At 48.8% G+C, this 12,214-nt stretch overlaps 2 protein-coding genes across 4 annotated transcripts in view; one reads left to right on the forward strand and one right to left on the reverse strand.

Annotated features, from left to right (window-relative positions):
* Window positions 1–116: 116 nt before the first annotated feature.
* Window positions 117–1,390, forward strand: LOC105566604 (PDZ and LIM domain protein 4-like). 2 transcript variants are annotated; one of them, XM_012020747.1, is made up of 3 exons: window positions 117–347; window positions 678–906; window positions 1,087–1,390. In XM_012020747.1, exons 2-3 carry the CDS (start codon window positions 796–798, stop codon window positions 1,276–1,278), a joined length of 303 nt encoding a protein of 100 aa, XP_011876137.1. In that variant the 5' UTR covers window positions 117–347; window positions 678–795; the 3' UTR covers window positions 1,279–1,390. The 2 variants fall into 2 exon arrangements, with proteins under 2 accessions (XP_011876137.1, XP_011876136.1); XM_012020746.1 differs by having other exon boundaries at window positions 117–340.
* Window positions 1,391–2,482: 1,092 nt separating this feature from the next.
* The window catches only part of LOC105566605 (dual 3',5'-cyclic-AMP and -GMP phosphodiesterase 11), a 29,660-nt gene continuing 19,928 nt past the window's right edge, over window positions 2,483–12,214 (reverse strand). For both annotated transcript variants that reach the window (XM_012020749.1, XM_012020748.1), the window contains exons 2-15: window positions 8,048–8,300; window positions 7,145–7,520; window positions 6,660–7,085; window positions 6,046–6,294; window positions 5,867–5,977; window positions 5,682–5,779; window positions 5,537–5,600; window positions 5,228–5,463; window positions 5,059–5,158; window positions 4,715–4,969; window positions 4,528–4,637; window positions 4,037–4,442; window positions 3,877–3,960; window positions 2,483–3,785 (exon numbers count right to left, since the gene is read on the reverse strand). In XM_012020749.1, the coding sequence (XP_011876139.1) occupies window positions 3,606–3,785; window positions 3,877–3,960; window positions 4,037–4,442; window positions 4,528–4,637; window positions 4,715–4,969; window positions 5,059–5,158; window positions 5,228–5,463; window positions 5,537–5,600; window positions 5,682–5,779; window positions 5,867–5,977; window positions 6,046–6,294; window positions 6,660–7,085; window positions 7,145–7,520; window positions 8,048–8,268 (2,916 nt within the window). In that variant the 5' untranslated portion in view covers window positions 8,269–8,300 and the 3' untranslated portion in view covers window positions 2,483–3,605. The remainder of the gene's footprint in view (window positions 3,786–3,876; window positions 3,961–4,036; window positions 4,443–4,527; window positions 4,638–4,714; window positions 4,970–5,058; window positions 5,159–5,227; window positions 5,464–5,536; window positions 5,601–5,681; window positions 5,780–5,866; window positions 5,978–6,045; window positions 6,295–6,659; window positions 7,086–7,144; window positions 7,521–8,047; window positions 8,301–12,214) is intronic.

Consider the following 12,214-nt stretch of genomic DNA (forward strand, 5'->3'; position numbering starts at 1 on the left):
GATGGGAGGCGAAATCGGGAGACGATTCGACGCGTATCCCTTTTTCGCCGATCGCCGCCGATCCGATTCGATCGGCTCCGCCGCGCCGCGCTGGTTCGTACTCGTCGTACGAAACTGCGGGACGCGCCTCGCGCATGTCATCCCCCTTCGTCGTATTGGAAATAGGATGTTGGTTCGGCGCGGGCGCAGCTCTCTCTCTCTCTCTCTCTCTTCTGCCTCTCATCTCGGCCGAGGAACGAAATTCGAATCGCGCCGCGCAAAGACGACCAAGCGATCGCCGATCGTCGCGAGTGTTCGACCCCCCAGGCGCGCTCCACCGGGACGATCTCGCTGATTTGAGGTAACAGGTTCGTCGCGGTGGGCCCCAAGGGCCTCAGCAGAATGGCTGTTTTGTACTCTTATAAGATAACGTCTTACGTGTCCAAGTCTTTGGTCCGTATTTGAGTCCTCTTTTGTCGCCAAAAGTGCCACTGAAATTGGCCTCGAAGGATTCCCACTGGCCGAAAAGATCTTTTACAGGCACTTTTGCAGGCATCGGTAAGAGAGAACTTGGAATATGGGCCTCTGTCTTGAAGTAACGCACAATGTGTCTCAAGAGTATAAGACAGACGCATCTCCGCTCAAGCCGTAATAGGAGAGATTTTCGCACTCTCCGGGATTTAAAACCTCGATTTCAGATCCACCATTCGAAAACGGTGGCGACTTTGCGATCAATTGGAAAGAACCCGCGCGCCAGGTCCACCTTCAGAGCGAAGCGAACGAACCACTCGTCATTGCGCTAAACTCCCCGTCGACATGGCGAACGTCGTCACCACCGACGTTAAACTGTCACGATGTAACGCCCAACCATGGGGCTTGCGGCTCTCCGGAGGCGTGGACTTTACTTTCCCCTTAACCGTCGTCAGGGTAAGACTTAATCTACGACGGACATTGCTCGTGGCTCCCTTCGATGTATCCCCGAGTGAAGTCGAATTAAACTCCAGAGTGATCAATCGCGAGCGATTGTTTCCAAGCGGAGGGATACATCGAAACGATACATTTTTCTCTTCCCGCGTTATCATTAAACTCGCTTGTGTGTTGGACAAGGTGACGATCGAAGGCCTGGCCGATACAGCTGGTCTGCAAGCGGGCGACGTGATCGTCCGGCTGAACGGAGAGCCAATAAGTCAACTCACACACGCGCAAGTCTACAATAAGCTCGTCAGCGCCGGCGACGATGTAGTTCTGTCTGTTATGCGGAGTCACGAGATCGCGCGACGACGGCAACGGGAGCAGTAACGGGCGTAATTCCCCCTTCGATCGGCTCAGTCTCCGCGAACCCGAGCCGCGGAAAAATCCGCGTCGCGCTGTAAGACGAGACGAGTGGAATAAAATTGATGGAAAATACCAACGGGGCGAGATTTTTCAGCCGCACGTGTTCGAGCTTACGGCCCGCCTTGGCCCGGCCTTCTCGTCGCGCGCATCTGGCACGCATCGAAGTGCACGCGACGATCAAGGTTGGCTCCCCCCGGGCGTAGGTATCAGACGTTGCGAAATTGGTGTCGTTGCGAGATCAGTCCACGTGATCGTGCGCAATTAGTCAACTATCGATCGGACGCGGCGGGGGACGGGCGGCGCGTCCTTAACGGGCCGTCATTTCTAGGCGCAATTAAGCGAGCCGCAAAAAGAAACTCCTTCCCCTCACCAGTATATACGGGATATCGGACGGCACGATTGAACGAACGAGGACGCGCGTTCGAGGGGACGCGCTGATGAAACACGCTTCGTATATTCGCATTAATTTATTTTCGTTTTTTTTAATATATTAGATATTGTTTATAGAATATATATGTATTTGTATAATATATGTATGACTCGCGCTATGATCGTTATCGTAACAATTCGACGTACACGCCACTCTTCGCAATATAATTTACACAAAAATTACTGTACAATATATATTAGCCGTTCTCGCTCGCTCGCTTTCTCTCCTCTTTCGAGCATACATCCGCGCTCTCTGTAGTTACACGCACACAAGGAAACTTTATCACACTTGTTACATATTTCATCACTTTACCCCGCGTCTTATCGTCGTCGTCGTCGTCGTCGTCGCTGGGGAGGGGACGACGCAGGACCAAGTATCAAGCTTGGACTCATTAAAGTAAAAAAAAAAAAGAAAAATCACTTTAAAGATTGGAGGAATTGAAGGAACAAGTCTCTGTAGGAAGTCGCGCGCTATAAGTAACGATCACACGTTGCGATCTCACTAAATGCCTAGACTGTCTTCGTCTTCTCAGAGCCGTGGTATTCGAATATCTGTCGGACGCGGCATTAGATTCCTCCTTATCGTCCGCCCGCGCGTGCCAATTCCGCTTTCCACCGTATGATATGATGCCGGATATGAGGGCTATCCCGTTCCGTGGCGACTATCTAATGATATGCATGTCCCTCGCTATCGAGTCGCGCGACACGTGTCGCGCCTCCGCGATGGTGAGTTTTACCGTACGTTCTGTAACGTTTAACGAAAACGGTAGAACACACGGAGAGCAATTTTTAATCTCCTTATTACCTGTCCGTATGTATGTACAGTCCGTTGTGAGCTTCAGAGTACAACAAGGGTAACGCAAATTTATGCCGTTGATGAACGTTTCTACAGCTTTCGTATTGTTAGTTTCTCTAGCGATACAACAGCTCTACGCGAAGACGAAAACGACTGTGGGGGAGGAGGGTTCGAGATCGATTCGAGGAATCCAAAATCGTTTTTGCAACAGGAAGCAAAGCAATCGAGAAAGCCGAGCGTGTCTGCTGATGCCAGGCCGTTAATTAATTACGCGGTCAACAGGCCGCTCGCGCCGCTACTTTGCCGGCTGACCGATAGTCGCGACCAATCTCGATGTATAAATTTACACTTTGGTATGCAAATACGTAATCTAATCGCGCGTATAGGCGCCGTTTCGCTTGTGTCCTTCGACGAGCTGGCTCGCGTCGAAAACTCATCATTTACGAGAATCACGCCCCGGTCTTTATGTTCTCTCTCTACATCGAAGGTCTGTGTCACAGTAAATATATGTACAATACAATCAGGTACAGTAGTAGCATATGGAGATTGATCGGTTTAGTGTCTAGGAAGTTGGACAAATGGGCGAGAGGAGGATTGAGGGACAGGATACGAGGCAGAAAGAGAGAGAAAGAGGGAGAGAGAACAAGACCTTTCTCATCGTATTTCGCAAGATCGTCCATTTCATATTCAGTTCAAATTTAACTTTTTCAACTTGTTGTATATGAAATTTATAGAATGATTTTGATCGAGAAACACACGCACACACGCACACACACATACACATTTCAACGCGAGAGAGTTTGTATATTCGATCTACTCGATCAGTAGACCTGACGGAAATTGACGGGAAGGTATTAACGCAGAGTCCGTTAAACGGACGGATCGCCTATTCGTATTCGCGCAGGACACAGGCCGTGATAATTGAGACGAGGAAAATGGACGTCGCGGGAGACGGACCGCGAGGACAATAAAAACTATATCCCGTATTTCTCTTTCTGACGACTGGCGGATGGCCGCTGCGTTTGGTACATTCGACTTTAACAGCCAGTAACGCCATCCTTAATGACTATTGGTCCGCTTGTTCGCTGGTCTCTTCGTTGTCGGACGCCGATGCCGACGGCGTCCTGTCGTGATTCGTGCAGGTCTCCGCCTGGCTCTTGCTCTCAGCAATCTCCAACCAATGTTGCTTGTTCATACTGACTCCGTCGACGAGCGGCACAAGCTTGTCCGACAGATTGGCGAACGCCTGTCAACGTAAGCACAGACGCGGAAAGATTAAATTTTCATTAAAATTTTCATTAAAAAAAAATTAGTTATCATTTCTCGCCGCGCTGTACCTCATAGATAGGTAGACAGATCGAGTCGATGAAGCCAACTTGCATCATCGGTAGCTGGTCCTCTTTCTCTCGATTCATGATGTCCTGCAATACCAGAAGCGGATGCGTTTATACGAGAACAATTGTTTATGTTTAGATCAATTATGTTTGCGCCACTCACAATGGGCGTAATGTTGAGCGTCCGCCTCTCTATGTCGCCCTGTTCGAAAAACTCGCTACTAACGAGTTCGGCTACTCTCTTTTCGACATCCCACGGTTTCGTGATGGCAGCCAGATCACAGACCGTCATCAGCATCCCGCGTAGAAGCTCCCGATGATCGCCGAACGCCCAGTTGTAGCTACCACTGTGTGCCAGATTAAGGAAAGAGCCGCGCTTTCTAAAGTAAATGGCCAGATCGGTAGAGAGTATCGCTTCTTCGAGCACCTTTACCACGCGCGAATATTCTTCTGGCGAAAGATTCGACAGAATCTGATTGCCCTGGCTGCTCAAGATCATCAGACACTGATCGAAGTGGTGATGCTCCATCGTCGAAGTCGAGTACAGCTGTGCCAGCGGCGACGAGGCTCTGAAAACCGAAATATATCTCGTACACTCTCGCCGTAATCAGACGAGGGACGTGCACGTGTGCGAAAGTAAGTAAAAGTGCTCACTTAATTTGAAAAGAATTGTTTGTCCCACGATGATCGAGATCGTGACACAAGCATGCGATGATGAGCGCGAGACATTCGATTTCACCAAAGATCTTCCACCATTGCGTAGCCTGGTAACGATGTACCGATCACAATTCCCGCATCACAAATTATAATCGACATTGCGACATAGAAGAAGAAAACTCACCGTCAAGATAGCAAACATCATTTGGGCCACGTTAAAGGCGTGTCGCCAATTGTGATACGTAACGTTCCGATAGTTCTTCTTTACGCTCAACAACCAACGGCAGAGTACGTGGTAGTCGATGTGAAACCGTTCAACAAAGTCCAAGTCGAGAAACATCCTGAGGCACGCAGTGAGGGTTTCGTCGTCCTCCATGTGTATGTCGTCGAACTTGAAGTCGTGCAGTTGAAAATGCGCCGATGACGGGATCCTTAAACTCTGCCGAGACGGAGAATAGACGAGTGATAAGCGTTTACACGGTTTCAAAATTATAGCTGAGTTCCCGCGAGGATGAAAGCCATACCAACCCTCAATCTCTGCGCGTCCTCCAACGATGCCGACGCATGGTAACTCAGTACTTCCAAAGTGACGCTTTGCTTTGCCATCGCTATCACAGCCTTCTCGTACCTGAGGACCCGATAGGTGAAATTGTCAAGTGTTCGAGATACGACGTTCAAGATAGACAAGTACACTCACATATGCGTATTATGAATTCCCATCCCGCAGAAGATCGCGAACGCCTCGACAAAATTTTCATCGTTCTTGGTGAAAGGCAGATCGTCGAATTTATTGATGAGCTGAATGACGCCGATTATCTGAGCGGACGAATTCTTAATGGCCATACAAAGAATCGTACGATGCCTAAAGCCGGTACCGTCGTCCACCAACGGATCGAATCTCGAATCTTCGTAAGCGTTCGGTATGTTGACAGTCTGAAAAGTCTCTCATATCGTCTCCGGGCAAAACTGGTGGTTGAAAAGAAAACATTAATCGTGCGATACTTACTTCACCGGTTGTCGCTACGTAACCCGTGATACCAACGTTAATAGGAAACCTACTCTCGAAAGGACTGCGAAAAGAAGAGGCTTTGTTAGGTCTCCAGTGTAAACTTATCGAACAAGAAGCTAGACTAATTACAAACTTGATTCACCTAGTGCGAGAATCAGAATCCTCGCCAGCGAGATCGTTCGCTTCGAAATCGAAGACGCGCGAGAAACTCCCCTTTGAAGCTTTGTGCACGAGCAACACCTGAAAGCAATCACGGCATTGTAGCGCGCTCCTTTTCTCGCGTAATTACGTTTCTCCTCACGAACGGCGGACGTTTACATCCATTACCTGAACACGTTGGCATTGAATCAACGATTGCGTGTGCGTGAGAATTCTAAAAACCATGTGCTCTATCGTGCTTTGTTCCTCAAAAATCATCCTAGCCAAATCCAACAGAACCTAGCGTCAAGAACGAATTAGATCCCTCGCCTCATTATCTCGATCGATGCGGCGAAATTGACGCTCACCTGATTCCTCTTCACCTCCAATTGGCTCTTTTCGTAAAGCTGAGCGTTTCTTAAGCCGATACCGCAGAACTGTAAGTAACCGGCGAAAATCTTCTCGTCCTGCGTGGTGAATTGGCCCTCGCCGCCGAGCTTGTTGATCACCTGTGCCACCCCGATTACATCACCGTTGCAATCCTTGATAGGCATGCACAGTAAGGCACGCGTTCGGTATCCCGTTAAAGCATCGATTTCGCGATTAAACCTCGAGTCCTGAAACGTTTACATCATTCTCAACTCGTAAACATTGGGCGGATGTGCCGTTGATTCCAGCATAACCAGCTGGAGAGTGCTCACAGCTTCTTGGATATGCAACGCAGCTGAACAATGCATCCAATTACCCTCACGAAATTTTGTGATAATCGAGATATAGATAAGGTCTCTGCGTGTAACAGATAAAGTATACTCGCACACATCTGTTCGCATCGAGAGCAATCGCGTTACGAGTGTAAACAAATCATGATTCATCGAGAATTCCCGATGATTAATAATCGATTAAACAGATGCGATCCGCATCGCGTCCTCATTCGATACGGACGATAGGCGAAAAGCGCTGAAACGGTATTTCCAAGTCTTGCCTTGTAAGCATCCGGTATGTTGACGGGTTCCCCGCTTTCAGCGACGTATCCGACGATTCCGGTACCCCAGGGGATCTTAATTTCGTCTTTCTTCTCCATCTCCAGCAACGTCGATCTCGAACAGACGTCGAATAACTTGGACACCAGACACCTGCTCCTCGCGGAAGACTGATCGCGCTGCGGATTGCTTTCGTCGGAGTTGCTCGCAGCGGCTTCGTGATTCGGGGAAGATGGTACATCGGTGCTGGCGACGGTCGTGGCGGCGGCTGCGACGGCGGCGGCCGCGGCAGCGGCAGTGGCGGAGCCGCTTCTCTCCCCCTGGACGAGGAACAGCGAACCGCGATCCGCGTGTAGGAGAGTGCTCACATTCTGCAGGATCTTATGGCACAACGATCTCACTTCCAGCTCGTTGCAAATGTCCTTGACCTGTAGAGACCTTACAGAAGTTAGACTCTTGGAGTCGTACAACGTAGCGGGGCACCTACCAGCTCGAAAATGAGATCCTTCTCGTCGAGGTGCCTGAGCTCGTGCCTCGACCGTCTTTGCGGGCGGTTCGAGCTTCCGGATCCAACTTGCGGCCCGCCCGGCTGACACGCGTCGCTCGTCGACACGCTCAGGAAGGTCGGCGTGCCGTCGATCGTGTTGACGATCGGCTTCAGGAGACCCCCGCGCTCGAACTCGTGCGCCGAGATTTTGCGTACGGGTGTCGTGGCGCCCGAGCCGCCGGCGCCGCCTCGTCCACCGGACGAGTTCCCGGCTCCGACGTGCGTCGGGCTCGAAAGCTCCACGCAGCTGCTGGACGACGAGGTCGGCGTCGCGTGTGACACCAGCCACGTGTCCACGGTCTGCCGTGTCACCTTCCTGCCGGTCGAAACACCAAAAATTGTAATTACGTATGTAAAGGCGTCGTGTGCCTTGTCTACTTTTCACCGCGATGCTTTCCAACCCAGGTAGCCAAATCTGCCGGAGCAGATTTCGTCAAATGCCCGCTACAAATTTTGAAGGCAGAAAGACTGCAGATTGCACGCAGGAACTGATATATACTCGACACGTTGCCAAAACAAAAGCCAAATGCGGACACAGATGGCTATGGTTTTGGTGTGGGCTTCTGATAAATCTCCTGCCAATGTGCTAACATTTTGCTGACTGGGAATATCTACGCGACAAGAGCTCGAACAGTGTCGCGATAAAAGAAGTGGATAACGGAAGAAAAGGGACACGCGAGAAAAGGGAAAAGGGTATAGACGCGACGGGGACAACTTGGCCGCAGTTATTTTTAACATTTTTCCAGATAGTACGGGACCGTCGATATACTCGCAGGACGATGAACCTAGCGTGAGTCCGCCCGCTTCGTCCGCCGGCAAGGGGCTCCGGAGGGAGCGATTTACCTGAGGAAGTAATCGTTGACGAAGTCGGGGTGCTCGTCCAGCCAGGACTCCATACGGGCGTACTCCGGATCGTACGCCGTCGAAGTCGAGGAATAGTAAGCGCCGCCGCTGCCACCGCCGTTTCCATCCTGCACCTGTTGCAGCATATTCTGGCTCGCCACGCCGCCACTCTGGGCTCCCTGTACCCCTTGCACGCAGGGGGCCGCCGTCTCCGCCGTCATCCTCGGCTCCTCGATGCTCCGCAAGTGCAGGCCTGCATTTTTATCGTTTGCCACCGTTAATTGCACGAATCTTACGAATGTTCAACGGTCTCGCGGTGACTCAGCCGAATAATCACACGGCATTTGTCGAAAAGTCGTGCGAAAAAAAAAAATAGTCACCGCTGCGAGATTCGACTGTTTTCGCGATGGTTTCTTAATCGTTCGAGTATCTTTGCGGTCGTGTTATTATTGTAATATTTTGTCCGTAACAATACGTCGGAACTTTTATCGATCGATCTTGACAAGCAAGTTTTACCCGCCGCGTGGACATCTTTCGTTTTCTGTGTGCACAATATTCGTTCGCGTTCGAAAACAATGAGTGCGAAACGCGGGGTTTCTTGTTAATTGAGTGCAAAAGAGAATCACTAATGCGACATAATTATGATGTCTCTCGGTTCATTTCGAACACGAAATGTCTGTCTGTAAAACTAGCGCTTGGCTCTCAGAAATTCGATATAACTGATAAGTGTACTCTGTACGCTTCAAAGAATCCTTTCGATTAGACACGAAGATAAGAGGCCAAAGAGAAACGGGAGGGATTCTCTAGATTCCCATAGGTACAATTCTCTCTTTCTCTCTCTTTCTACTGAAAAATAGTGCGATTCAAGGTGAATCCGATTGAAGTAAAAAAAAACCCATCACCAGCCCTCGTGCGACGAAAATCCCGTGTGATCGAACTCCTATTTGTTAAATTGGGAAAGTCCAGAGCTGCTCCGTCGTCGTGAAACATTCGTTCCGCGATTGTTCGCCGGAATCCTATATAAATTCAAATGAAACGCCAAAAAACGAGGATGACTCCGGCGAACAGGTCTCGCGCGAAAGAATTTACGTCTCGGTGGCTATTGTGAACGGGCGGACTATAGCCTCGATCACTGCGAACGAGACTCGGCAAACATTCAACCTTTCGATTTCAAAGGAAGCGTCCGTTGGCGAATTCTATACCGTGGAACATTCGTCACACAATCGTTCGTCCTAGGTCCGGGTCCGCCTCACAAAAGATTCCTGTTCCTCAGGCGCAGAATTTCCCGTCGTATATCGGCGCGTTCTACATGATCGAAGGAAAAATTGTCCCTGGCGTCTACCAGCCGATCGTCGATCAAGCAACTTGATTTATCGCCCCTCTTATCTAGCGATCAGCCCAAACCTGTCTGTTGTTTTCGAAACGCAGAAAATGTATGCCACGTGCAGGAATTATTTGTTCTAAGAAGACGAATCTTATCGTTGATAAGGATTTCTTTCGAGATTACAGTTTTCGGAATTTCTAGATCGTCGATGTCTCTTTTCGAAAACGCGCGGTACTTTCCATGTAGATTCCCCCCCCCCTCTCTCTCTACGCCACTACGTGATAGGGGACTATGTCCCAGAGCGTTCTACAAATAATGATCCAATCTGATATGATTCACCGACTTTATTATACTTTTAAGTATTTTCAAGTTATACATTGCACAAAAGTTCTTTCCGAGGGGGAAACCGCTGACCAATATCTTGTACGCCAATGCCCAGCGGGGATTATTTTGACGGAAAAATAAACATACACCTTACAAACACCTAGCTCGTCATCCCGACGTGCACTCTGATGTAAAAATATACATGTGGGCCTGGATAGCTCAGTTGGACGAGCATTCGCCCGGCAAGCGGAAGGTCCTAGGTTCGAATCCTGGCCCGTCACTTTTCTCACAGAAAATTGATAAGTGCCTACCTCCCCGATGATGCACCCCTATTTATTATGAATAATAATAAAAATATACCCTGCGAAATACTTATTTCTCGATCGTGTTCCCGGCGCGGAGTAGTCTACGCGAGGGAATCGCGAGCCGCTCGCAGGAACGTTCGCACGACTCGAAACGCAAACGAAATCCCGTGGAAAAACCCTGACGCGGATTACCGGGTAAATTTCCTACGAGACGAGCGCGCGTTCTCTTTACGGATGAGTTACCGCACGTCGCTTCGGCCCTGCTCATTCGAACCGAGTCGATTATGAACTACGGGCTGATGTACAACGCGTACGGGTGTCGCTACAGCAGAGTAATCACGCGGAATATTGGCTTTTTCGACGACACGCAGCAACGCGGGGTGTTCTGTAACTGCAGTGACGTAACCGGGCAAGAGCGACGAGTCCGAATGATAATCGAAATTTCGTTCCGCGCTCGCGTCTCACGGTGGGGATCATCGTCCCCCTCTTGCGCTAATGGGTCTTAGGGCCAGTTTCACAAACGTCGGTTAACTGTTAACCAGAGTTCAGCCAACTCCCTATCTTTTTCTATCTTGTTCTCTAAGACAGAGAATCAATTAACCTTCGGTTAGCAGTTAACCGACGTTTGTGAAACTGGCCCTTAGAGAACAAGGTGGGAAAAGGTAGGGAGTTGACTGAACTCTGGTTAACAGTTAACCGACGTTTGTGAAATTGCCCCTTACACATTTGCCATTTTGACGGAAGCTTCGTTACCTGCCGCGCGCGGATAGCGGGGAGCACCGCGGAAACGTTTCATCGCGAGGCTGCAAACGCATCCACGCAACGCCGCTGCAGCGTTATTATATTTAGCCTTTAGAGCGAACCGGAAATCCAAGCTGTACTCGATCGACGATGCTTTGCGATACGTAGAAAAACAATATGGCACATGTGGGTGGGCCGACGTTTGTTTGTGAATGTTCCAACGTTCTTTTATACCTCTGTTGCTTCCTTCTCTCCCCCCCCCCCCCCCTCTGCTCTTTGATGTTGCTCTGACAAATTCGAACTCCGATTCTTAAACGCGTATTGAATATCGATGGTCCGTTTAAGTTCCCGCGCGGACGAACCGACGCGGTGTGCATCTTAAAACTTGTGCTTCAACTTTGGGGACTCGGAAAGTTCTCAGCGGAAAAAAGAGTTTGTCAGCAGTGCTTCGTATGAACGTTTTGACAGCAGCTGCAAGAATATGTAATAAAGCAGGGGTTTCCGTTTAAAAACTCAAGGTGGCCTTTCCCCGACCTTGAAAACTCACAATCCAGGATCTAATAGTGAGTTCGATCGCTTGCACTGACAATGAATGCATATGTACTGTGCTCACTGAGTGCTTACTGAGACTTGTTTATAATCAATTTTTATATTTAAGGATCGTCTTAAAAATCTCGTCTTAAATACCTCTTGAAATATTTTTTATTAAAAAGAATGCTCTGTATAGCGTTCATACGGATCATGTTTTTGACTAAATACTCTTCGAACATGTAATTAAGAGAAAGTTAAATATAGAATTTTGACTATAAACAAGCCTTAGTGTGCACTTAGTACGCACTAGGCAACCAGCCCAAGTGCAAGCAACCAAATTCGTCATAACTAATATCGTTCGTCTAAAGGCCGAATCAGATTAGCAATTGCCGACTCGGTTTGGTATTGATGATTGACGATTGACGATTGTCCTCTGGCCAATGAGAGTCAGCTAAATCGCTATAATTGCTCTCATTGGCTAGAAGACAATCGCCAAATCCAATCCGCGTCGACAATCGCTAGTCTGATTCGGCCTTAATGCACCGCTTGACACCCGACAGCTTTTGTATCGAACATTTTCCTCTAAAATGTTTTATTTCCGAGATATCTCGCCGGCCCGCAACTTTTTGCACAGCCTGTATGAGTGGCCTTTGGCGAAGCGCGCTGCAATCTACGGATATTTTCGTCAATTTTTGAACGAATTTTCCTGTAACGAAGATATCGAGGAACGTCGTCATTTATAGCAATTAACTTCCCATCGTGAAACTTTGCAATTAAATCTCGTATTGAAGTCCTTTCGAAGTTCACTCCAACTTAATTGAAGTATTCAATCTTGTTATCTTATTGATTTTTTCCCCTGAAGCTTACTGTTTCCAAAAAGTCTCCAAGTTTTCGATCCGTTTATCGCTCCAAATGTCTCGATTTGCTTTCGCCAAGGAAATA

The sequence above is a fragment of the Vollenhovia emeryi genome, unplaced genomic scaffold (genome assembly GCF_000949405.1).
Source record: "Vollenhovia emeryi isolate VEMERY1.0 unplaced genomic scaffold, V.emery_V1.0 DF939144.1, whole genome shotgun sequence".
NCBI classification, from domain to species: domain Eukaryota; kingdom Metazoa; phylum Arthropoda; class Insecta; order Hymenoptera; family Formicidae; genus Vollenhovia; species Vollenhovia emeryi.